The sequence below is a fragment of the Tachyglossus aculeatus genome, chromosome 21 (assembly GCF_015852505.1).
Source record: "Tachyglossus aculeatus isolate mTacAcu1 chromosome 21, mTacAcu1.pri, whole genome shotgun sequence".
Classification (NCBI taxonomy): Eukaryota; Metazoa; Chordata; class Mammalia; order Monotremata; family Tachyglossidae; genus Tachyglossus; species Tachyglossus aculeatus.
In genome coordinates this window covers 70,980,815-71,006,849 of record NC_052086.1, presented here as the reverse complement: position 1 = coordinate 71,006,849, position 26,035 = coordinate 70,980,815, and the positions used below count along the sequence as shown (strand labels likewise).

At 47.1% G+C, this 26,035-nt stretch overlaps 1 protein-coding gene across 2 annotated transcripts in view; it reads left to right on the top strand.

Annotated features, from left to right (window-relative positions):
- ABCC1 (ATP binding cassette subfamily C member 1) overlaps positions 1 to 26,035 on the top strand; it is a 151,855-nt gene that overhangs the window by 22,917 nt on the left and 102,903 nt on the right. For both annotated transcript variants that reach the window (XM_038762677.1, XM_038762675.1), the window contains exon 2: positions 25,412 to 25,588. In XM_038762677.1, coding sequence (XP_038618605.1) covers positions 25,412 to 25,588 — 177 coding nt within the window. The remainder of the gene's footprint in view (positions 1 to 25,411; positions 25,589 to 26,035) is intronic.

The window sequence follows — 26,035 nt, the reverse complement described above, 5'->3', positions numbered from 1 at the left end:
CCATTTGTCTGTTAGTAGACAAAATCCTGCTGACTTAGACATGATTTGATATTTAATAACTTGATTGTAAACGTGCAAATTCAGTCATTCATTGTCGTATTTATTGAGTGCTTACTGTGTGCAGAGCACTGTACTAAGCGCTTAAGTACAAGTCGGCAACATATAGAGACTCTGGTCCCTACCCAACGATGGACTCACAGCCTAGAAGGGGGAGACAGACAACAATACAAAACATGTAGACAGGTGTCAAAATTGTCAGAACAAATTGAATTAATAATAATAATAATAGCATTTATTAAGCGCTTACTATGTGCAAAGCACTGTTCTAAGCGCTGGGGAGGTTACAAAGTGATCAGGTTGCCCCACGTGGGCTCACAGTCCTAATCCCCATTTGACAGATGAGGTAACTGAGGCCCAGAGAAGTGAAGTGACTTGCCCAAAGTCACACAGCTGACAAGTGGCGGAGCCGGGATTTGAACCCACGACCTCTGACTCCAAAGCCTGGGCTCTTTCCACTGAGCCACGCTGCTTCCCTATATAGAATTATAGCTATAATGCACATCATTAACCAAAGAAATAGAATAGGAAATATGTAGAAGTAAAATAGAGTAATATATCTGTAAGAGTAAATCAATCGTATTTATTGAGCGCTTACTGTGTGCAGAGCACTGGACTAAGCACTTGGGAAGTACAAGTTGGCAACACATAGAGACGGTCCCTACCCAACAGCAGGCTCACAAAAGAGCGTAAAGAGTAGAGACGGTGGTGCTTCCCTGATTAGTATTATTTTGATGAAGAAGATTCAATCGTATTTAATCGTATTTAAAGATACACCTCTCCTTAATTCACCATTCCCTAGCAACTAGAAAAAAAAACCCTGGAAACGGCAGGGATTTCCTTGTTGATTTTGTAACTTTTCATTGCTGTTGCAATGGTGATGCAGCATCTTTATCAAGTGTTATTGTTTGGCCTCTCCTGTTCCCAGGGAAAAATGGATGCGGTCGGATGATTTGTGGCACCAGGGCCGGGGGCCTGTGTTGAATTTGGTCAGCCTTCCCCTCATCTCTGTTCTCTCTCACCCTGCTCGCTATCTCTGTTCCCTCTTTCGGTTGGGTTGTTCCTTCTGATCGTGTGCTCGGTTTCCCTCGGGAGCTCGGGCGGTGTGTGGGTGTTGGGGTTTTGTGGTTTAATCGCCGTTGTGCTTCATGCAGTTGGAAAACACGGGAGGCTTTTCCGCCTTAAACGAAAACTGCTTCTCGCTTTCGTATGCCATTACTCAGGGCGAGTCTTCCCTCTGTTCGGTTTTCGTATTTTCGTAAGTGGAAGCGCCTTGTGGGTGGGGATTATGCCACTTCTTTTGTAATATTTATTTGGTGAGTCTCATGGGCTCGGTATAGTGCCCCACACAAAGTGGGCCCTCAATGAATGCCGTCGCTACCATCCTTCACCATCCTCTGTGTCTCACAAGCCCTTAGCCTTGATTTACCCACGTGGAATAAGGGAAAAACCACAGGACTGGGAGGCTTCTAATCCCTGCTCCACCACTCACCTGCTGGGTGACTTTGGCCAAGTCACTTAACTTCTCTGTGCCTGTATATATGTATATATGTTTGTACATATTTATTACTCTATTTATTTTACTTGTACATATCTATTCGATTTATTTTATTTTGTTAGTATGTTTGGTTTTGTTCTCTGTCTCCCCCTTCTAGACTGTGAGCCCACTGTTGGGTAGGGACTGTCTCTGTATGTTGCCAACTTGTACTTCCCAAGCGCTTAGTACAGTGCTCTGCACACAGTAAGTGCTCAATAAATACGATCGATTGATTGTGCCTCAGTTCCTTCATCTGCAAAATGGGGATTCAAACCTGTTCTCCCTCTCACTTAGATTGTGAGCCCTCCATGGGACCTGAGTATCTTGATTCTACCGTAGTGCTTAGTACAGTTCTTGGCACAGAGTAAGTACTTAACAAATACCAATCCAGTGGTATTTATTGAGCACTTACTATGTGCAGAGCACTGTTCTAAGCACTTGGGGAGTACGGTACAACAGAATTAGCAGACACATTCCCACCGCAATTATTATTTATTATCCTCGATTCATCTCTCGTTCAACCCTGTATATATGTTTGTACGTGTTTATTACTCTATTTTATTTGTACATACTTATTCTATTTATTTTATTTTGTTAATATGTTTTGTTTTGTAGTCTGTCTCCCCCTTCTAGACTGTGAGCCCGCTGTTGGATAGGGACCGTCTCTAGATGTTGCCAACTTGGACTTCCCAAGCGCTTAGTACAGTGCTCTGCACACAGTAAGCGCTCAATAAATACGATTGAATGAATGAATGAACCCACACTTTCAATACATCAGGAAATCCTATCGGTTCTACCTTCACAACACTGCTAAAAAAATCCACCCTTTCCTCCCTAATCCAATATCCCACGTGGATTACTGCATCAGCCTCCTTGCCTCCAGTCTCTCCCCACTCCACTTCGTACTTCACTCTGCCGCCCGGGTTCATTTTTCTCAAAAACCGTTCAGTCCGTGTTTCCCCACTCCTCAGGACCCTCAGCGGTTGCCCATCCACCTCCGCCTCAACCAGAAACTCATTCATTCAATCGTATTTATTGAGCACTTACTATGTGCACAGCACCGCACTAAGCGCTTGGGAAGTCCAAGTTGGCAACATAGAGAGACGGTCCCTACCCGACAACAGGCTCGCAGTCTAGAAGGGGGAGACGGACAACAAAACATAGTAATAGAATAAAATAAATAGACTAGTAAATATGTAGAAGTAAAATAGAGTAATAAATCTGTACAAAAATTTCTCCAAGAGGTCTTCCCTGACTAAGCCCTCATTTCATCTTCTCCCACTCCGTCCGTGTCCCCCTTACGCTTGGATTTGTTCCCTTTTTGTCATCCCTCCCTCAGCCCCACGTCATTAGTGTACGTATCGGTCATTTATTTCTTTATACTAATGTCTCCCCCTCTAGACTGTAAACTCGTGGTGGTCAGGGAACACGTCTACCCAAACTCCTTACCATTGGCCTTAAAGCACTCGGTCACCTTTCCCTCTCCTGTCGAACCTCACTGATTTACTTCTACAACCCAGCAGATTCCCTTTGCTCCTTCCATCAGCTTAGTCGCCGTCCCTCGATCTTGTCGTTGCTGTTCCCTTTCCAACATCCCTCCTCTGGCCTGGAATTAACCCCCGCCCCCCCCCGCCAGTATCCAGCGGACAATCACCCTTCCCACCTTCAGAGCCTTATTAAAGTCACACCTCTTCCAAGAGGCCTTCCCTGACCAAGCCCTCATTTCCCCTACTCCCTCTCCCTTCTGTGCCCCCTTTGGCACTTGGATTTGTACCTGTTATTCACTCCTCCCTCAGCCCCTTTGCACTTTTGTACATATCCATCATTTATTTTAATGTCTGTCTTCCCTTCTAGACGTTAAGCTCCTTGGGGGCAGGGAACTGTCTCCCAACTCTGTTATATTGCAAGCTCTTAGTTCAGTGCTCTGCACACAGTAAGTGCTCAATAAATATAATAATAATGGCATTTATTAAGTGCTTACTATGTGCAAAGCACTGTTCTAAGCACAGGGGAGGTTACAGGGTCATCAGGTTGTCCCACATGGGGCTCACAGTCTTCATCCCTATTTTACAAGTGAGGTAACTGAAGCCCAGAGAAGTGAAGTGACTTGGCCAAAGTCGCACAGCTGACAATTGGCAGAGCTGCGATTTGAACCCAAGACCTCTGACTCCAAAGCCCAGGCTCTTTCCACTGAGCCACGCTGCTTCTCTGCTTGACTGATTGATTATTACTATTATTGGCTTTTTTTAGTCAAGGTGCCATGGTGGCTGGGGGATTGAGTGCTGGAATGCTTCATCTGAACTCACAGCCACCCGACTGTGTAAGACTGGTTAAATCGCCCGGAGTCAATATCCACTTCTCCCGCGCCCACCGCCTGCCCCTCTTCCCCCGTGTTTTTCCTCCAGTTGCCAAGTTTGGAGTCAGAGGTCATGGGTTCAAATCCCGCCTCCGCCAATTGTCAGCTGTGTGACTTTGGGCAAGCCACTTCACCTCTCTCTGCCTCAGTAAGCTCATCTGTACAATGGGGATAAAGACTGTGAGCCCCCCGTGGGACAACCTGATCACCTTGTAACCTCCCCAGCGCTTAGAACAGCGCTTTGCACCTAGTAAGCGCAAAGCTTTTTCTCCAGTGCCCTTAAGCTAGTAGTTCCTTTTGATTTCTCAGCATTCCCAACTCCCAGCAACACGCCTCAATAAAGCAACCCTCCCTTTGGGCCAGAAGCAATTGGGCGGGCAGAATCCGAGCTTGACGAGGGCGAGGAGGAATTCTTCCAAAGGGCAAGGCTGGCGTTCACTCGTTTAAATGAAATACAAACCAGGATTGCAATATGTGTTGGATTGGAGGTTTCCATGGTGGTAATGGAATAGCTGTTTATAGTAAATCTGAGCTCTTCTATAGTTAGCGTCTACTTAGAGGAGGGGTAGGGTGGAGCAGATGCGCCTTCTTTTAACTCGGGGAAGTTCGACACGATTTTAAAACAACAGAAAACAACAGAAAAACCCACTTTTTAATTTTTCACGCTAGGTACCAAGCACTGTTTGAATTGCTGGGGTAGATACGAGCTGATCAGGCTGGACGTAGTCCATGTCCCACATGGGGCTCTCCGTCCTAATCTCCGTTTTGCAGATGAGGTAACTGAGGGGCAGAGAAACGAAGCCCGAAGTCACACAGCAGATAAGTGGCAGAGGGGGAAGGAGAATTCAGGTCGTACTGACCCTCAGGGTACTAGACCACTCTGCTTCACCTTCACCTCTCCAGACTTTACCTGTTAATATCCTTCCCCATCCAGCTTCTCAGAGGAACAACCGTTCCTGAAGCTCAGGAGCCCGGTGAGAGTTTGGTGGAGACCTTGGATGGCCCGCTGAGGGTGGATGGCAAAGGAGCACCCTTCCTTCTGACACGCAGAGGCCTTCCCAGGTGCCTGTAGATCAAACGTCTGGCAGCCTCAAGTCGTGGAACGGGCCTTGCCCCGTTTGAAATAATCAGACGTTTTATCTTTAGGCCCCGTGAGTCAGAAGCAAAGGCCCCCTTTGCCAGAGCTGAGGCGTTGCTGAGCTTTCGGGGAGCAGGGGACGAGGAGGAGGCAAGCTAAGCCCGCTCACTCCCCTTCCCTGGGGCCAACGCTGTTCGGATTTGCTCCCGCCGCGACTAGTTCCATTTCATTCCCATCTTTCACTTTGGCTCCGGCGGGAGGGAAACACGAGCCGCCTCTCTTCTAAACGGGATCGGCGACGGGCTCGCAGCGGGTCCGACCTCCTTCCTATATCTCGCCTGGCTCCCTGCCAGCCGTGCTGTAACCTCTTCAGGAAGGAAGCGGGGTTGGTTGCTCTTTTAATTTTTTTTCATCATTATTATTAGAAGATGAAGCTTTAGATCCACTGATTTCTCTTCCTCTCTGCTCTCCCTGGGTACTTGCAGGTCACCCCACAGAGCCCATTTCCTCAGTAATAATAATAATAATGATTGTGACATGTATGTGCCGGGCACTGTTCTAAGCTCTGGGTTTAGAGAAGCAGCGTGGCTCAGCGGAAGGAGCCCAGGCTTTGGAGTCAGAGGTCATGGGTTCAAATCCCGGGTCCGCCACTTGTCAGCTGTGTGACTTGGGGCAAGTCACTTCACTTCTCTGGGCCTCAGTTACCTCATCTGTAAAAGGGGGATTAAGATTGTGAGCCCCACGTGGGACAACCTGATCACCTTGTATCCCCCCAGTGCTTAGAACAGTGCTTTGCGCTTAACAAATACCATTATTATTATTATTATTGCCTAGTGGATAGAACTTGGGCCTGGAAATCAGAAGGTCATGGGTTCTGATCCCGGCTCCTCCACTTGTCTGCTGGGTGGCCTTGAGCAAGTCACTAAACTTCTCTGTGCCTCAGTTCCCTCATCTGCAAAATGGGGATGAAGACTGTGAACCCCATGTGGGACAGGGACTGTGTCCAACATGATTAGCTCGTACCCACCCCAGTGCTTTAGTAGAGCGCACGTAGTAAGCGCTTTAACAAGTTCCACAATTATTATTACAAGCTAATCGGTTGGACGCGGTTCCTGGCCCATATGGGGCTCACAGTCTTAATCCCCATTTTACAGCGGAGGGAACTGAGGCCCAGAGAAATGAAGCGACTTGCCCAAGGTCACACAGCAGACAAGTAGAGGGGCCGGGATTAGAACCCGTAACCTTCCGACTTCCAAGCCCGTGCTCTTTCCGCTAGGCCCTGCTGCTTTATGAAGGAGTGTTACCAGCAACTATTAGGCTCAACTTAAATAGCTGCCAAGTCCAGAGTCCTCAGGGATTGTGGGATTCCTTAGGGATCAGGAACACCTGCCCTTCCAGCTGCCCTTTATTAAGGTAAAGAAATGTCACTGACAGAGCAGTTTAAGTTTGTTGCAGACAAGGATCATGGCTACCAACTCTTTTACATTGTACTCTCATTCGTTCATTCATTCGGTCGTATTTATTGAGCATAGAGCACTGTACTAAGTGCTTGGGAAGTACAAGTCGGCAACATCTAGCGACAGTCCCTACCCAACAACGGGCTCACAGTCTAGAAGGGGGAGAAGTGCTTAGTACAGTGCTCTCACACAATAAGCACTTAATAAATATAGTTGATTGAGCTTGAAAAGAGCAAATCGAGAAGCAGCGTGGCTCGGTGGAATGAGCCCGGGCTTTGGAGTCAGAGGTCATGGGTTCAAATGCCGGCTCCGCCAATTGTCAGCTGTGTGACTTTGGGCAAGTCACTTCATTCATTCATTCAGTCGTATTTATTGAGCGCTAACTGTGTGCAGAGCACTGTACTAAGCGCTTGGGAAGTACAGGTTGGCAACATATAGAGACGGTCCCTACCCAACAGTGGGCTCACTTCTCTGGGCCTCAGTTTCCTCATCTGTAAAATGGGGATGAAGACTGTGAGCCCCCCGTGGGACAACCTGGTCACCTTGTAACCTCCCCAGAGCTTAGAACAGTGCTTTGTACGTAGTAAGCGCTTAATAAATGCAATCATGATGATGATGATTTTGCCTTTCCTGCATGTCTAAATCTTCTCTGAGTTTCTTAGAAGTCAAGGGGCCCTGCTTCAAAGTCTTCATCCATTTGCTCCTGGTTCATTCATTGTTGTATTTATTGGCGCTTACTGTGTGCAGAGCACTGTACTAAGCGCTTGGGAAGTCCAAGTTGGCAACATTAGAGACGGTCCCTACCCAACAACGGGCTCACAGTCTAGAAGGGGGAGCTTGCTATATACTGGGCACTGTACTAAGCACTGGAGACTGTGAGCCCGCTGTTGGGTAGGGACCGTCTCTATATGTTGCCGACTTGGACTTCCCAAGCGCTTAGTACAGTGCTCTGCACACAGTAAGTGCTCAATAAATACGATTGAATGAATTCAAGCTAATCAGGTTGGACACAATCCGTGTCCCACAAGGGGCTCACGGCTTCAAATCCTATTGATTCGTCTGGTATCTGTCTCCACTTACAGCTGCTATCATCCGGCTTGTTTTCATGCCTCAGCAGTCTTTTTCCTTTCCTCCTCGCTTTTTCCTCCCCCTCTCCCGGGCCCAGTCCTATCCGCGCTAGCCTCTGTCCCAACAACATCCGACGTTCGGGTTCAGAGCTCATAAAGGAAATCCAGAGGGGAAAACAGTCGTCCGCCTCTGGAAAGATAAGCAGACAAGCCGACAGGTGACCAGATTAACTAGGAATTAGCCTCCAGCTATTTAGGCTGGAGTGGTTTTTTGTTGTTGTTGTTGTTGGATTCTTCATCATTCATTCAGTCGTATTTATTGAGCGCTTACTGTGTGCAGAGCACTGGACTAAGCGCTTGGGAAGTCCAAGTTGGCGACATATAGAGACGGTCCCTACCCAACAGTGGGCTCACAGTCTAGAAGACTTCATCGCTCATCTTCATCGTTCCCATCACCGCCACGTGGCTCGGTGGAAAGAGCCCGGGCTTTGGAGTCAGAGATCGTGGGTTCACCCTCCCCATCCCCCTGCCTTACCTCCTTCCCCTCCCCACAGCACCTGTATATATGTAGATATGTTTGTACGTATTTATTACTCTATTTTAATTGTACATATTCTATTTATTTTATTTTGTTAATACATTTTGTTTTGTTCTCTGTCTCCCCCATCTCGACTGTGAGCCCGCTGTTGGGTAGGGACCGTCTCTCTATGTTGCCAACTTGGACTTCCCAAGCGCTTAGTCCAGTGCTCTGCACACAGTAAGCGCTCAATAAATACGATTGAATGAATGAATGAATGAAAATCCCGGCTCTGCCACTAGTCAGCTGTGTGACTTTGGGCAAGTCACTTCACTTCTCTGGGCCTCAGTTCCCTCATCTGGAAAATGGGGATGAAGACTGTGAGCCCCGTGTGGGACAACCTGATCACCTTGTATCCCCCCCCCAGCGCTTAGAACAGTGCTTTGCACATAGTAAGCGCTTAATAAATGCCATTATTATTCATTTATTCACCACCCGGCATTTAGTAAGCATATGCGTTTGGGCGGGGATGCTAAATCCTGTCCTAGCCACTTTACAAAATGGCCCCTAACCTTTCCCAGCATGGACAACGCCTATGCAGGATGTGCAGACTACTAGACACACTTTGAAGCGGGACTGGGAATCGGGCTGAGGTGGGAGGCCATGGAAGCCCCTCACGGATCCCGGACCGGGGGAGCGGCCTTCTAGACTGTGAGCCCACTCTTCTAGACTGCGAGCCCACTGTTGGGTAGGGACCGTCTCTATATGTTGCCAACTTCTACTTCCCAAGCGCTTAGTACAGTGCTTTGCACACAGTAAGCGCTCAATAAATACTTTTGAAGGAATGAATGGACTGTAAGCTCACTGTTGGGTAGGGACCGACTCTATATGTTGCCAACTTGGACTTCCCAAGCGCTTAGTACAATACTCTGCACACAGTAAATGCTCAATAAATACGATTGAATGAACGAATGGGCTGTAAGCTCACTGTTGGGTAGGGACCGTCTCTATATGTTGCCAACTGGTACTTCCCAAGCGCTTAGTACAGTGCTCTGCACACAGTAAGCGCTCAATAAATACGATTAAGCTCATTGTGGTCAGGGAAGGCGTCTGTTTATTGTTATATTTTACTCTCCCAAGTGCTTAGTGTGGTGCTCTGCACACAGTAAGCGCTCAATAAATACAATCGAATGAATGAATGAGTGAATGCCGCATCATACCCGTCCTATGCTGGTATGAGAGAAGCAGCTTGGCTCAGTGGAAAGAGCCCGGGCTTTGGAGTCAGGGGTCATGGGTTCAAATCCCGGCTCCGCCAATTGTCAGCGGTGTGACTTTGGGCAAGTCACTTCACTTCTCTGGGCCTCAGTTACCTCATCTGTCAAATGGGGATGAAGACTGTGAGCCCCCCGTGGGACAAACTGATCACCTTGTAACCTCCCCAGCGCTTAGAACAGTGCTTTGCACATAGTAAGCGCTTAATAAATGCCATTATTATTATTATTATTATTATTATTATTATTATTAAGCACTTACTATGTGCCAAGCACTGCAGTAAGCACTGGGGTAGGTATAAGATGCCAGATAATGAGGTCAGATACAGTCCCTGGCCTACACGGGGCTCACAATCCAAGTAGGAGGGAGAACAGGTTTTGAATCCCCATTTTACAGATGAGGAAACAGAGGCACAGAGACTCAATCAATCAATCAGTCATATTTATTGAGCACTTACTGTGTGCAGAGCACTGTACTAAGCGCTTGGGAAGTACACGCTGCAACATATAGAGACGGTCCCTACCCAACAGTGGGCTCACAGTCTAGAAGACTCAAAGTGACCTGCCCAAGCTCATGCTGTACGCAAGTGGCAGAGCTGGGATTAGAATCCGGGTCCGGCCACACTGCTCAAGTCCACTGTGAGGCAGCTTCTTTGTAATAATGTTGGTATTTATTAAGCGCTTACTATGTGCCAAGCACTGTTCTAAGCGCTGGGGTAGATACAAGGTAATTTGGAGGTCCCACGTGGGGCTCACGGCCTTCATCCCCATTTTACAGATGAGGGAGCTGAGGCCCAGAGAAGTGAAGTGACGTGTCACACAGCTGACACGTGGCAGAGGCGGGATTAGAACCCAGGACCTCTGACTCCAAAGCCTGGGCTCTTTCCACTAAGCCACGCTGCTTCATCTGGTGAGTGGGGACCAATCCCTGCCCCAATCCGGCCGTAACAAGATTCCGTGGGAAGGGGTGAATAATATCTGCGGAGAAGAAGAAAACCACACCAGTGCCGTTAGTGGTATTATGTCAGTTAGGAATGTTCGTCCTGTAGCCAGACCGGTGGCCCTGCAGGCGATTATTCTTCCTCCGACAGTGGCATCAAAGGACTCTCGGAAAAACAGGGCGTTGGTTGCCCTCCTTTGCAGCCATTCTTCATTATCATCGGCATTTATTGAGCGCTTCCTGGATGCAGAGCACTGTACTAAGCGCTTCGGAGAGTGCAATACAGCAGAGTCGGTAGACACGTCCCCTTCCCACAATGATCCTTTTTTAAAAAAAAAAAATTATTTAAGCACTTAGACTCTGTCCTACACGATGGGGTGGATTCGAGATAATCGGCTTGGACACAGTCGCCGTCCCACATAGGACGCGTAGTCTTGCTCCCCGTTTTGCAGATGAGGCACAGAGAAGTGAAGGGTCTTGCCGAGGGTCACACAGCGGACAAGTGGCAAAGCACGGATTAGAACCCAGGTCCTCCGACTCCCACACCTGTGCTCTCTCCACTGGGCCATGCTGATTCTCTCGCTGATTCTTGTGGATAGCGTTTTCTTATAGAGCGGAGTTTGTGTTATTAATAATAATAATGATGATGATGATGATGATGGCATTTGTTAAGCGCTTACTATGTGCAAAGCACTGTGCTAAGCGCTGGACACTATTTTGTTCCCATTTAACAAATGGTCAAAACTGAGGAACAGAGAAGTTAAGGGACTTGGCCAAGGTCACAGAGAAGGCAAAAATGACTCGGCCAGGACTAAAACCCAGGTGTTCCAACTCCCTATCCCAGGACCTTTTCACTAGGCAGACCATGCTGTGCCTGTGGACTACATATAATCAATCAATCAATCAATCGTATTTATTGAGCGCTTACTATGTGCAGAGCACTGTACTAAGCGCTTGGGAAGTACAAATTGGCATCACATAGAGACAGTCCCTACCCAACAGTGGGCTCACAGTCTAAAAGTCTATAAGTGTTACAACCTTTCCAAGATACAGTCTAAACTACACCTGGAATTTCAAGTGCCAGCATTCCATAGATTTTTGGAAAGCCCAGCGAATAAACTTTGCTTTTTGTGTTTCGATTCCCTTCCTGATAAAATGTAGAATTTTGTTGGCCCTGGGCTGCCACTGGGTAGGGACCGTCTCCATATGTTGCCAACTTGTACTTCCCAAGCGCTTAGTACATTGCTCTGCACACAGTAAGCGCTCAATAAATACGATTGAGTGAGTAATAGGCCAGTGATTAAGAAGACTAATTGTGGTTTGTGCTTGCTGTGTGCCAAGCACCGTGCTAAACGCCGGAGTAGGTACAAGACGATCGGATGGGACCCACTTCCCAAATGGCATGGGGCTCACAGTCCAAGGTGGGGAGAGAGCAGGTATTTTAATCCTCATTTTACCGATGAGGAAGCTGAGGCACCGAGAAGTTAAGTGTCACTCAGGATCACGCAGCCCAAGTGAGGCACAGCTGGGATTAGAGTCCCGGTTTCCTTTCCGCTCTTCCCGCTTGACCCCATTGCTTCCGGAGGGAACCGTCAACGGCGGGGTCGTGGTCGTCTTCCTTGGTGTTGATTGGTAGCGCAGATGACTCAGTAGGAGTTCCAGTTTCAGGAGAAACCAAGTGAAGGTGGTGTTTTGCTAAAGGTGGGTTTGTCTCCGTCAGCCCAGGCGTCACTCCTCTGAGGTCATTTCTGGAAAATAGCCAGGATCCAAGCCGGGTGAAAGCAGGCCTCCACTGAAACTTGCAATTTACCTCTGCGGTGGCGTTTGCCCTTGGGTGTTTCGTTTATAATAGTAATAATAATGGCATTTATTAAGCACTTACTATGTGCAAAGCACTGCCCCAAGCACTGCGGAGGTTACAAGGTATTGTAAGGTATTTACAAATTCTGGTATTTGTTAAGCTCTTACTACTACTACTACTACTACTACTACTACTAATGGCATTTATTAAGTGCTTACCACGTACAAAGCACTGCCCCAAGCACTGCGGAGGTTACAAGGTATTGTAAGGTATTTACAAATTCTGGTATTTGTTAAGCTCTTACTACTACTACTACTAATAATAATAATGGCATTTATGAAGCGCTTACTATGTGCAAAGCACTGTTCTAAGTGCTGCAGAGGTTACAAGGTACTGTAAGGTATTTACAAATTCTGGTATTTGTTAAGTTCTTACTACTACTACTACTACTACTACTACTAATAATAATGGGATTTATTAAGCGCTTACTATGTGCAAAGCACTGTTCTAAGTGCTGAGGAGGTTACAAGGTATTGTAAGGTATTTACAAATTCTGGTATTTGTTAAGCTCTTACTACTACTACTACTACTACTACTAATAATGGCATTTATTAAGTGCTTACCACGTACAAAGCACTGCCCCAAGCGCTGCGGAGGTTACAAGGTAATTGTAAGGTATTTACAAATTCTGGTATTTGTTAAGCTCTTACTACTACTACTACTACTACTACTACTACTACTACTAATGGCATTTATTAAGCGCTTACTATTTGCAAAGCACTGTTCTAAGTGCTGCAGAGGTTACAAGGTATTGTAAGGTATTTACAAATTCTGGTATTTGTTAAGTTCTTACTACTACTAATAATGATAATAATGGGATTTATTAAGCGTTTACTATGTGCAAAGCACTGTTCTACGCGCTGCGGAGGTTACAAGCAGCAGCTTGGCTCAGTGGAAAGAGCCCGGGCTTTGGAGTCAAAAGTCAGGGGTTTTAGACGCGGCAGCACCCAGCAGGGCAGGGTCTCACGTCTCCGCCATCTCCCGGCTGGTCAGCTGCCGAAGGGAAAAGGATCCTTGTCATTTTCTTGGGGTGAAGCGTGATGGATGCGGGGAAGCTGACAAGCTCCTGGCCGGGCAGCTCCTCCGACTCGCCCTCTACCCGCTGTGACTTCTCCATTCATTCGTTCATTCATTCATTCAGTCGTATTTATTGAGCGCTTCAAAGCGCTCCTGATCCAAAGGGACCTTTCTGGGTGTGGGTGGAGTTGGGCTTCCCTGACCAGTGGAGCCTTGCCAAGAGGGCTCTGGTTTCTCTTTGGCGGCAGACCTGGCGTGATTTCAGACGACTGCACCCAGGTCAGCGCCCTCTAATAATAGAGTCTGCTGTGGAGACATGATTCCTGCTTGGGGAAGCCGTCCTTCTCCGGGATTTATGCCGTTGTGAAATCTGTTAGCCCTCTGTAGCCTGTGAGCTTAATTCAGTTATATTTATTGAGCGCTTACTGTGTGCGAGGCACTGTACTAAGTGCTTGGGAGTGTACAGTGTCACAGTAAAAGACGACCACGGCGAGCTTCCAGTCTAGAGAGGGAGGTGCCTTCTCACTTCCAGGCCACCTCCATCTCAATCAATCAATCGTATTTATTGAGTGCTTACTGTGTGCAGAGCACTGTACTAAGCGCCTGGGAAGTACAAGTCGTCTTGGGCTGGGCCCCTTCAGAGCTGTAGATAGTACATTCGTTCGATCGTATTTATTGAGCGCTTACCGCACGCAGGGCACTGTACTAAGCACTGGGGAAAGTACACTACAACAATAAACAGTGACGTTCCCTGCCCCCAACGAGCTCACGGTCTAGAGTGGAGGAGACGGACATCAAGACAAATATAAAATTATGTACGTAGGTGCTTTGGGGCTGGGAGTGGAGAAGAGCAAAGGAAGCAAGTTAGAGCACTGTGAGCCTGGAGAGAGGGAGAGAGACCAGGGCTGGTGATGTAGATTTGGGTGTCATCCACATAGAAGTGGTAGTTGAAGCCATGGGGGAGAATGAGTTTTCCAAGGGAGTGAGAATCGAGGTACGTATCCTCCAGGGCTCCTGTGGGTATTCAGGAAATGTTGGAGGAATAAGGTTGGGGCAACAGCTGTTAAAATGTTTCGGCGGGGTGGCCCCAAAGGGACACTGGATGTGGAAGCTTAACTCCAGCGCAACACGGGGAGCTCCCGATCTTGAAGTTTGGCTTCTTGATCCCTTTGTCGGCTTCGGACCTGGAGAGCAGAAGCGGTCCAGTGCCCTTCTTGGTTTTCTGGGAGGTGGGTAGATCAGGAGGTCCACCCGTCACTAATAATTCATTCAATCGTATATATTGAGCGCTTACTGTGTGCAGAGCACTGTACTAAGCGCTTGGGAAGCACAAGTTGGCAACATATAGAGACGGTCCCTACCCAACAGTGGGCTCACAGTCTAGAATAATAATAATAATAATAATAATGGTATTTGTTAAGCACTTTCTATGTGCCAAGCACTGTAGTAAGCCCCAGGTGGGACAGGGACAGCGTCCAGTGTCCCAGGTGGGACAGGGACAGCGTCCAACCCATTTTGCTTGTATCCGCCCCCCTTAGTACGGTGCCTGGGACATAGTAAGTGCTTAACAAAAACCATAATTGTTAGTATTACTAAGCCCTGGGGTGGATACAGGCAAGTCAAGTCCCGTGTGAGGCTCACAATCTCAATCCCCATTTTCCAGATGAGGTAACTGAGGCCCAGAGAAGGGAAGTCACTTGACCAAGGTCACAGAGCAGACAAGTGGCAGAGCTGGGATTAGAACCCATGACCTTCTGACTCCCGGGCCTGAGTTCTAGCCAGCCACGCTGTTTCTCTGAGAAACAGCAGAACCACTCTGAGTTTTCAGGGGCGAAGTGATTTCTCTATGATGTCATACAGAGTGCTTTGGACGTGGAGGATGCTTTAGAAGTATGAGAAGTCATGTTATTTTATCTGCTCCCTTCCCTTCCGTGCCAGGGAGGAACTTTTCCTCTCACTGCTTTCCTCCTGGGGCTCTCCAGAAGTAAACCAAGTCCTGATTTAAAAAAGACTGGATTTGGCTTAGCTCAAATCTTGGTTCTCTCCCCGCTTCTTATCCTCTCCCTTTCTAAAATCCAGCTTGTGTACTTTACTCTTCTAAAGCCAATTTCCTCATTTTGGTACCACGTGGGCTGGCGTTGCATCGACCAACTCTGTCGAAGTGAACTTTCCCAAATTCTCTGCACACACTGCTGTGACACCTTGGGCAAATCACTTCTCTGGGCCTCAGTTTCCTCAGCTGTAAAATGGAGATTCAATATCTGTCCTTCCTCCTACTTAGACTGCAAACTCTATATGGGACAGGGCCTGTGTCTGACTTGATTAACTTGGATCTACAGAGAAGCAGTGTGGCTTATTGGATAGAGTATGGGCCTGGGAGTTGGAAGGACCTGGGTTCTAATCCTGACTCTGCCACTTGTCTTCTGTGTGACCTTGGGCAAGTCACTTCACTTCTCTGTACCTCAGTTACTTCATCTATAAATTGGAGATTAAGACTGAACCCCATCTGGAACAGGGACTTTGACCAGCCCAATTTGCTTGCATCCACCCGAGCACTTAGTAGTAATAATAATTATAATGGCATTTATTAAGTGCTTACTATGTGCAAAGCACTGTTCTAAGCGCTGGGGAGGTTACAAGGTGATCAGGTTGTCCCACGGGCGGCTCACAGTCTTAATCCCCATTTTACAGATGAGGGAACTGAGGCCCCAAGAAGTGAAGTGACTTTCCTGAAGTCATACAGCTGACAACTGATGGAACTGGGATTTGAACCCATGACCTCTGACTCCAAAGCCCGTGCTCTTTCCACTGAGCCACGCTGCCTCTCAAGGAAGGAAAACGAAAAAGAGCCGCCATGTCTTGGTGGGAATTTTTCATGATCTCCTATTGACAATCGTACAGATTGTCCGATTGACAATCTGGCACATAGTGAGCACTTAACAAATACCATTATTATTAAACCCTCGTGGGACAACCTGATCAACTTGTAACCTCCCCAGCACTTAGAACAGTGCTTTGCACATAGCAAGCGCTTAATAAATGCCATTGTTATTATTATTAAGCCAGCACTTAGAACAGTGCTTGGCACTAAGTGCCTAACAAATACAATTAAAAAAAAAAAAGGTTTCCTGACCAGCTGCTGCTTCATCTCAATAGAAACCAAAGATGACTCTATTTGTGAGGATGGTCCAGTGACCGTCCCCTCCCCCCCCCTCCCCTCTGGCTCTCAGGGGAGTATGGAAAGATCTGTTGGTTCATGGGCTCCCGTGTTGTCACCCCCCAGGAATACTCTGGAGCCCTTATTTACCTCAAGCCAGTGAGCCGGAGAGGCAGTGAGGGCATTCAGCTGGCCTTTCCGTCACGGTTCGGACTTTCAGCCGCGGCTCCCGGCTGCAACCGTTCAAAGAGATGTGCAAGTTCACAGGCATCAAGGGGTGCGAAGGCAGAGCCAAATGAGGCCTGATAATAATAATAATAATGATGGTATTTGTTAAGCGCTTACTATGTGCAAAGCACTGTTCTAAGCGCTGGGGACATACAAGGTGATCAGGTTGTCCCACGGGGGGCTCACAGTCTTCATCCCCCTTTTACAGATGGGGAAACTGAGGCCCATAGACTTGCCCAAAGTCACATATCTGACAAGTGGCGGAGCCGGGAGTTGAACCCCTGGCCTCTGACTCCAAAGCCCGGGCTCTTTCCACTGAGCCACGCTGCTTCTCGCGCTGCCTGATCAATCAATCGTATTTATTGAGCGCTTACTATGTGCAGAGCACTGTACTAAGCGCCTGGGAAGTACAAATTGGCAACACATAGAGACAGTCCCTACGCAACAGTGGGCTCACAATCTAAAAGGATGAAGCCTGATGAAGTTAACCTGGTCCCAGGGGCAGCCCCTCTTCCCCTGACTGCTCAGGACCTCGGAGGAAATAAGCAGTCAAGGATTCTCTAGCGTTTCTCAAACCACAGACTCAAGCGTTACTCAGGTGGGGCCTGTCGGGGTGGGAGGAGAGGGCATCGAGGGGATCGTGGAAGCCAAGGCTGGGGAGGTTTTAATAGCCTTTGGCTGGGCCTAGACCTCTCTCTCATCTCTCTTGCCACTGACGTCTTGCTCTGGCTCTCCCTTCTGCGTGGAATAGCTTATCATCATCATCATCATCAATCGTATTTATTGAGCGCTTACTATGTGCAGAGCACTGTACTAAGCGCTTGGGAAGTACAAATTGGCTACATATAGAGACAGTCCCTACCCAACAGTGGGCTCACAGTCTAAAAGGGGGAGACAGAGAACATTATCCCTCTGGTAGACCCCTGATATACCCCACCTTCAAAGCCCTGACAAAAACACATCTCAAGGAGGCCTTCTCCTTCCATCTATTCATTCAATCGTATTTATTGAGCGCTTACTGTGTGCAGAGCACTGGACTAAGCGCTTGGGAAGTACAAGCTGGCAACATATAGAGACGGTCCCTACCCAACAGCGGGCTCACAGTCTAGAAGGGGGTGATGAGAGGATGGGAAGGAAGGGAAAGGAAGGAAAGGAAAGGATGGGAAGGAAGGGAAAGAAGGGAAGGAAGGGAAAGGAAGACAAGGATGGGAAGGAAGGGAAAGAAAGGAAAGGATGGGAAGCGCTTAGTACAGTGCTCTGCACACAGTAAGCGCTCCATAAATACGATTGATGATGAAGGAAGGGAAAGGAAGGAATAATAATAATAATAATGATGACATTTATTAAGCGATTACTATGTGCAAAGCACTGTTCTAAGCACTGGGGAAGTTACAAGGTGATCAGGTTGTCCCACGGGGGGCTCACAATCTTAATCCCCATTTTACAGATGAGGTAACTGAGGCCCAGAGAAGTTAAGTGACTTGCCCAAAGTCACACAGCTGACAATTGGTAGAGCTGGGATTTGAACCCATGACCTCTGACTCCAAAACCTGTGCTCTTTCCACTAAGCCACGCTGCTTCTCCATGGAGTTGGACACAGTCCGTGTCCCACACAGGGCTCACAGTCTCCATCCCCATCCCCATTGTACAGATGAGGTGACCGAGGCCCGGAGAAGTGAAGTGACTCACCCAAGGTCACACAGCAGACAAGTGGCGGAGCTGGGATGGACTCCCTGCTCTCCCGTCCTCTTAGTCCGTGATCCCTCCCGTCGGACAGGGACTGCGTGTTGTATCTATCCGATTCTCTGGGTCTGTGCCCCAGCGTTTAGCCCAGGGCTTGGCACCTGGTCCGAGCTTAATAAGGACCGGCACACGAGGTTTTCTCGCATTAGCAGGGAAGGAAAGGATGGGAAGGAAGGGAAAGAAAGGAAAGGAAGGGAAAGCAGGGAAGGAAGGGAAGGAAAGGAAGAACGAATGGGCAGGAGGGGAAGGGTCTGGGTTCGGGGTGGTTGGCGGTGGTTGGGAGGGGGCCGAGCGGGGCCTCATCTCTTGAACTATTTTCTCCGCCTCTTTCCACTTCAGCCCTTCAATGTCACCTAAGCTCTTGGGTCCTTATCCTGTCTCCTCCCCACCCGGTGCTCTAATTCCTCTCCCTTTTCCTACCCGAGGTGTGGAAATGTGGGAAGAGCGGGTTTGTTTGGTTCCCTCTGTATACTGCTGCAGCCCTGAAAGGGCAAATCCAGTGTTGTGTAGCACAGGGCTCTGACGACTTGCACTTTTCGGGGGCCTCCGTTGGCTCTGAGCCTACCAGTTAGGCGTTCCAAAGAGGCCTGAAAGGGGAAGGGGGAGTGGATTAGACTGGTCTGAACCCAACCTAAAGGTCTCATGGGGCTTTGGATCAGGGTGGATCCTGGGGGAGGGCAGGGAGGTGCAGAACAGACGGGATAATAATAATAATAATGGCATTTATTAAGCGCTTACTACATGCAAAGCACTGTTCTAAGCGCTGGGGGGATACAAGGTGATCAGGTTGTCCCACGTGGGGCTCACAGTCTTAATCCCATTTTACAGGTGAGGTAACTGAGGCACAGAGAAGTTAAGTGGCTTGCCCAAGGTCCCACAGCTGACAAGTGGCAGAGCCGGGATTCGAACCCATGACCTCTGACTCCAAAGCCCGTGCTCTTTCCACTGAGCCACGCTGCCTCTCCCGGGATCATCACGGGAGCTCTGGTCGGGGGCAGGTTGAACTATTTTGAGACACGCTGATTGTCGATAGGAGATCGCTAAAAATTCCCACCAAGACTTGGTGGTTTTTTTTCGTTTTCCTTCCTTCTGCCTCTTTTTCTCAGCTTCTTGTTTCAGCTCCCCGTCAATTAGAGCGTAATTTATTTTCACTCATAAGATGCCTCATTTGTAGCGTGGGAATGATTGCATTTGTAACCTGGAAAGTGGTGTGGCCTAGTGGATAGAGCACGTGCCTGGGAGTCAGGTGGACCTGGGTTCTAATCCTGCCTCCACCACTTATCTGCTGTGAGTCCTTGGGCACTTAAATTCTCCGTGCCTCAGTTACCTCACCTGTAAAATAGGAGCCCCATGTGGGTCATGGACGATGTCCAATCTGATTATCTTGGATAATAATATAATATACAGCACCTGTATATTTGTATATATGTTTGTACATATTTATTACTCTATTTATTTATTTATTTATTTATTTTACTTGTACATATCTATTCTATTTATTTTATTTTGTTAGTATGTTGGTTTTGTTCTCTGTCTCCCTCTTTTAGACTGTGAGCCCACTGTTGGGTAGGGACTGTCTCTAGATGTTGCCAATTTGTACTTCCCAAGCGCTTAGTACGGTGCTCTGCACATAGTAAGCGCTCAATAAATACGATTGATGATGATGATGATAAAAATGATGGTATTTATTAAGCACTTACTATGTGCAAAGCCCTGTTCTAAGCACTGGGGAGGTTACAAGGTGATCAGGTTGTCCCACGGGGGGCTCACAGCCTTAATCCCCATTTTACAGATGAGGGAACTGAGGCACAGAGAAGTGACTTGCCCGCAGTCACACAGCTGACAGTTGGCGGAGCCGGGGTTTGAACCCGTGACCTCTGACTCTAAAGCCCGGGCTCTTTCCACTGAACCACGCTGCTTCTCTTGGTGGTAGTGGGGAGTGGGTTAGGGTTAAAAAAAGAGGGGGAAGTAGTCCTGGAGTTTTTGATCTAAGACACACTTGGCTACAGGGGTGATAAAAATGTAAGCATGACTAAGCTGAATAGCTTAATGTCATCCGGGGTCTGCAGAATTCTTCCATGTGATTCCTCTATCCTGGTTCTCATGAACAGTGATTCCTCTGTCCCTGTTTCTCCTACACTGCGTCAAGGATAAAACTTTCTCTCGTTCAGGGAGTCAACTCTTTGACCCAGACAAATGACAGAGGTGGATTAAATCAAAGGTGCCTGTTTCTCACGTCAAGGTCAGAGTCGCATAAAGCCAAGAAAATGGATTTGGTTTTCGGGGCCGAGTGAGTCATCGGCTGACTTAATTCTGGGCGTGTGGGAGGGGGTGAGGATAGCCGAAATTACCGTTCCTGACCTTCCGATGAGATCATTGCCAGACATTCAAGAGCTGTGAGAGATTGGGGATGGGGGGGGGAGCTCACGAGAACGGTGACTTTTACATGTGAACTGCCGCCTCTCTGCAGCAATCATTGTCCATGGTCATAATCTGTTGCCCTCCCCAGTGTTTAGATCAGTGTCTAGTGTTTAGTTCGGCCTGTACTTCATTCAGTCGTATTTATTGAGCGCTTACTGTGTGCAGAGCACTGTACTAAGCGTTTGGGAAGTACAAGTTGGCAACATATAGAGACGGTCCCTACCCAACAGTGGGCTCACAGTCTAGAATGACTGCTCTTCTAGAGCTCTGCTCTTCTACAGCTCTGCTCTAGAGACTGCTCTGCTACTTCACTCTGCTGCCAGGATCATTTTTCTACAAAAATGTTCAGTCCATGTTTCCCCACTCCTTAAGAACCTCCGTCGATTGCCCATCCACCTCTGTGTCAAACGGAAATTCCTTATCATCAGCTTTGAAGTACTCAATCCTGCTTCCTTCCAACCCACCTACTCATCTCTCTGCCTCGTCTTACCTCATCTCGCTGTTCTCCTACAACCCAGCCTGCCCGCTTCGCGCTCTAATTCATTCAGTCGTATTTATTGAGCGCTTACTCTACCCCAATCTCGTCTCCCTAACCGCCCACATCCTGCCTCTGGCCTGGATTGTCCTCCCTCGTCATCTCCAACCGACAATTGCTCTCCTCTCTTCCAAAGCCTTTTTTAAAGGCACATCTCCTTCAAGTGGCCTTCCCTGATCAATCCCTCATTTCCTCTTCTCTCACTCCCTTGCACTTGAATTTGCTTCCTTTTTTGCAGCGTGGATCAGTGGAAAGAGCCCAGGCTTTGGAGTCAGAGGTCATGGGTTCAAATCCCGGCTCCGCCACTTGTCAGCTGTGTGACTTTGGGCAAGTCACTTCACTTCTCTGTGCCTCCTTTACCTCATCTGTAAAATGGGGATTAAGACTGTGAGCCCCCCCGTGGGACAACCTGATCACCTTGTAACCTCCCCAGCGTTTAGAACAGTGCTTTGCACATAGTAAGCGCTTAATAAATGCCATTATTATTATTTTTTTTACCCCTCCCTCAACCCCACAGCACTTCCGTACAAATCCATAATTTATTTCCTTATGATAATGCCTCCTTCTCAATCAGAGCTCAGTAAATACGAGTGATTGATTCAGTATTCTGCATTTAAAAAGTGCTCAATAAATACCATTGATAATGATGATAATTAAAAAAAATCAGTGAATTATATTTGACTGCGTGGTCTATGCAGAGCACCTTAGTAAGCATGTAGGAGAGTATCCCAGAAGCAAAGGCCATAGTCCTTTCTCCTTAGTAAGCATGTAGGAGAGTATCCCAGAAGCATAGGACATAGTTCTTTGTCCCTAGGGATTTACATCTAATGGAGGAGACAGATAGGGAGAGAATATTTACAAGTGGTGGCAGCACAAATATGTTGTATTGAAATAGTTGAATAAATAATTGAATGTACGTAAGTGATGGGGAGAGGCAAGCCCTAAGGGTAGCAGTTGAGTTGATTTGAACGGTAGAGATGGGAATTAATCAGGGAGAGCTTCTTGGAGGAGATGGGGATTTTTAGGAGTGCTCTGAAGATAAGGAGAGCTGTGGTCTGACATGCTTAAAGCGGAATGGAGTTCCAGGCTCCGGAGTTTGGGAGGAGTGAAGCGTGTGTCGGTGGGGAAGAAGGGGTGAAGTTGGCTGATAGTTGGGGAAAGTTGGTAGTCAGTGCTGCTTCAGCTTTCTATCCTATTTATTTTATTTTGTTGGTGTGTTTGGTTTTGTTCTCTGTCTCCCCCTTTTAGACTGTGAGCCCACTGTTGGGTAGGGACTGTCTCTATGTGTTGCCAATTTGTACTTCCCAAGCGCTTAGTACAGTGCTCTGCACATAGTAAGCGCTCAATAAATACGATTGATTGATTGATTGATTGATTCAGCTCCAGCTTGCTCTCTGTGCCCCAACCTCGCCTGTCTCACCACCACAGCCCCTTTCCCTCGTCCTCCTTTTGGTCTGGAACTCCCTTCCTTTCCAAATACGCCAGACCGCCACTCTCCCCACCTTCAAAACCTTACAGCACTCAGAACAGTGCTTTGCACATAGTAAGCACGTAATAAATGCCATTATTATTATTATTATTAAGGTCACATCTCTTCCAAGAGGCCTTCCCTGCCTAAGCCCTCATTTCCCTGACTCCCTCTTCCTTCTGCATCATCTAACAATCAATCAATCAATCAATCGTATTCATTGAGCGCTTACTGTGTGGAGAGCACTGTACTAAGCACTTGGGAAGTGGACTTTTGGGCATTTGGTATTCTCCCCACCTTCAACCCCACAGTGCTTATGAACATATCTAGAAATTATATACTATAAATTATTTATATTCATGTTCCCCTCCAGACTGTAGCTCATATTGGGCGGCAGTATATTGTACTCTCCAAGTGCTCAGTACAATGCTCTGCATTCACTAAGTGCTCAATTAATACCATTGATTGAGAACTTCGAAGCTAATGGTCAGGAATTGCTGCTTAATGCAGAGAAATGGGTAGCCACTGGAGGTTTTTGAAGACTGGAGTGAGGTTACTAAGATGATGGTCCGGTCACACATTCTGTTGCTATTAATAATGATTTCCTAAGGCGTTGTTTGCTCTGGGAAACAGGCCTTTCAAGTAAGTACAGAAAAGTTGACAGGTTCACTTTTCCCTGAAGGCACCACACAAGAAATAAGATTGAAGAAGGGTAGACCAAGGAGGAGGCAGACACAGCAGGCTGATGAGAGGTAGACGGAGGGGGCTTATTGGGAGGAGAGGAAATGTTGCATCGAGGAACTGTGGAGGAAGAACTGGCAGATTGAGACCGAAAGATTTTTTTTTTTAACTTTACCATCAGCATGTTTTCTTAGAATGTAAAGGTGGACCCCACATCATCATCATCAATGGTATTTATTGAGCACTTTCTGTGTGCAGAGCACAGTACTTTGTGCTCTGGAGAATACAACAGAGTTGGTAGATAACATTCACTGTCCCAAATCAGCTTGCCATTTGGCCTATATATACATTCTTATATATATATATATTCAATATATATAATTTATATATATTATATATATTCTTATATATAATGTATATACATTATGTTGCCAATTTGTACTTCCCAAGCGCTTAATACAGTGCTCTGCACATAGTAAGCGCTCAATAAATATGATTGATGATGATGATGATGATTCTTAATTTACTTTCTTTAATGTCTGTCTAGACTGTGAGCTCCTTGTAAGTCGGGAACATATCTACCATCTCTGTTGTACTCTGCCAAGTACAGTGCTCGGCAGACAGTATGGTAAACATCATTGATTAATGTGGCCATGAAATGTTTTCACTCACGTTTCGGTTAGAATGCTATTAGGGAATTAGGAAATGTTTTTCCAGTGTAAGCCTGTTTGGATACAACATGGGACATAATAATAATAATAATAATAATAATAATAATAATAATAATAATAATAATAATAATAATAATAATAATAATAATGTTCTAAGCGCTGGGGCGGTTACAAGGTGATGAGGTTGTCCCACGGGGGGCTCACAGTCTCAATCCCCATTTTACAGATGAGGGAACTGAGGCCTAGAGAAGTGAAGTGACTCGCCCAAAGTCACACAGCCGACAAGTGGCGGAGCCGGGATTTGAATCCATGGCCTCTGACTCCAAAGCCTGGGCTCTTTCCACCGAGCCACGCTGCTTCACTATGCGCATAGTGCATATACGAGGGATTGATTATAGTGAGGTTACAACGCGTCTTTTTTTTTTCTTTAAAAATCAGGTTTTTCAAGAACGCAACCCCCCCCCCCCCCGGGTTATAGAACAGTGTATTTCCGTGGTGAAAGTCACAATTGTTTATGAACATTTTGTTGATCTCTTTCATTCATTCATTCATTCAATCATATTTATTGAGCGCTTACTGTGTGCAGAGCACTGTACTAAGCGCTTGGGAAGTACAAGTTGGCAAATTTGGAGACGGTCCCTACCCAACAGCGGGCTCACAGTCTAGAAGGGGGAGACAGACAACCAAATCAATCAATCAATCAATCATATTTATTGAGCGCTTACTGTGTGCAGAGCACTGTACTAAGCGCTTGGGAAGTACAAGTTGGCAACATATAGAGACAGGCCCTACCCAACAGTGGGCTCACAGTCTAAAAGGGGGAGACAGAGAACAAAGCCAAACATACTAACAAAATAAAATAAATAGAATAGATATGTACAAGTAAAATAAATAAATAAATAGAGTAATAAATATGTACAAACATATAGACTGTGAGCCCACTGTTGGGTAGGGACTGTCTCTATATGTTGCCAACTTGTACTTCCCAAGTGCTTAGTACAGTGCTCTGCACATAGTAAGCGCTCAATAAATACGATTGATTGATTGATTGATTGATATATACATATATACAGGTGCTGTGGGGAAGGGAAGGAGGTAACATGAGGGGGATGGAGAGGGGAACGAGGGGGAGAGGAAGGAAGACGAGGGGGAGAGGAAGGAAACAAAACATATTAACAAAATGAAATAAATAGAATAGTAAATATGTACAAGTAAAATAAATAGAGTAATAAATCTGTACAAACATATATACAGAATCTGAGGGATGGAATCCCAACCAAGTAAACTGCCTCCTGAACGGGGTGGAAGAGAATCGGCCCGCTCACTCGGCTTCTGATTTCTCTCCTCAGGACTGGAACGTAACGTGGTACACCTACAATCCTGACTTCACCAAGTGCTTTCAGAACACATTCCTGGTGTGGGTGCCCTGTGTCTACCTCTGGACATGTTTCCCGCTCTATTTCCTCCATCTCTGCCGTCACGACAGGGGCTACATCCAAATGACACATCTCAACAAAGCCAAAACTGTAAGTGACCGGGATTTCGGATCCAGGGTAGCTGTGGGGGCGTGAAGGGCCACGGGACCTGGGCCGGATGGAGGTACGGGGCCGCGCCCAAGACGGAGTTAGATGTGTCCGGGAGAGAGAGGAAGGGGAGGATTCCTCGTTCGTCTTTCATTTGTTCCCAGGTGTTTCTGGGATTTGTTCCAGTCACCAAGTAAGGCCTCAGGGCACATTCGGGACAGTCTGGAACATGTGAGTGTGGAGCCATTGGTTGTCAGGGAGCCAGGGTCCCTCATTCATTCATTCGATCGTATTTATTGAGCGCTTACTGTAGAAGAAATATGTCCCAATAAAATAAATCCATGCATTCATTCAGTCGTATTTATTGAGCGCTTGCTGTGGGCAGAGCACTGGACTAAGCGCTTGGGAAGTCCAGGTCGGCAACATCTAGAGACGGGCCCTACCCAACGG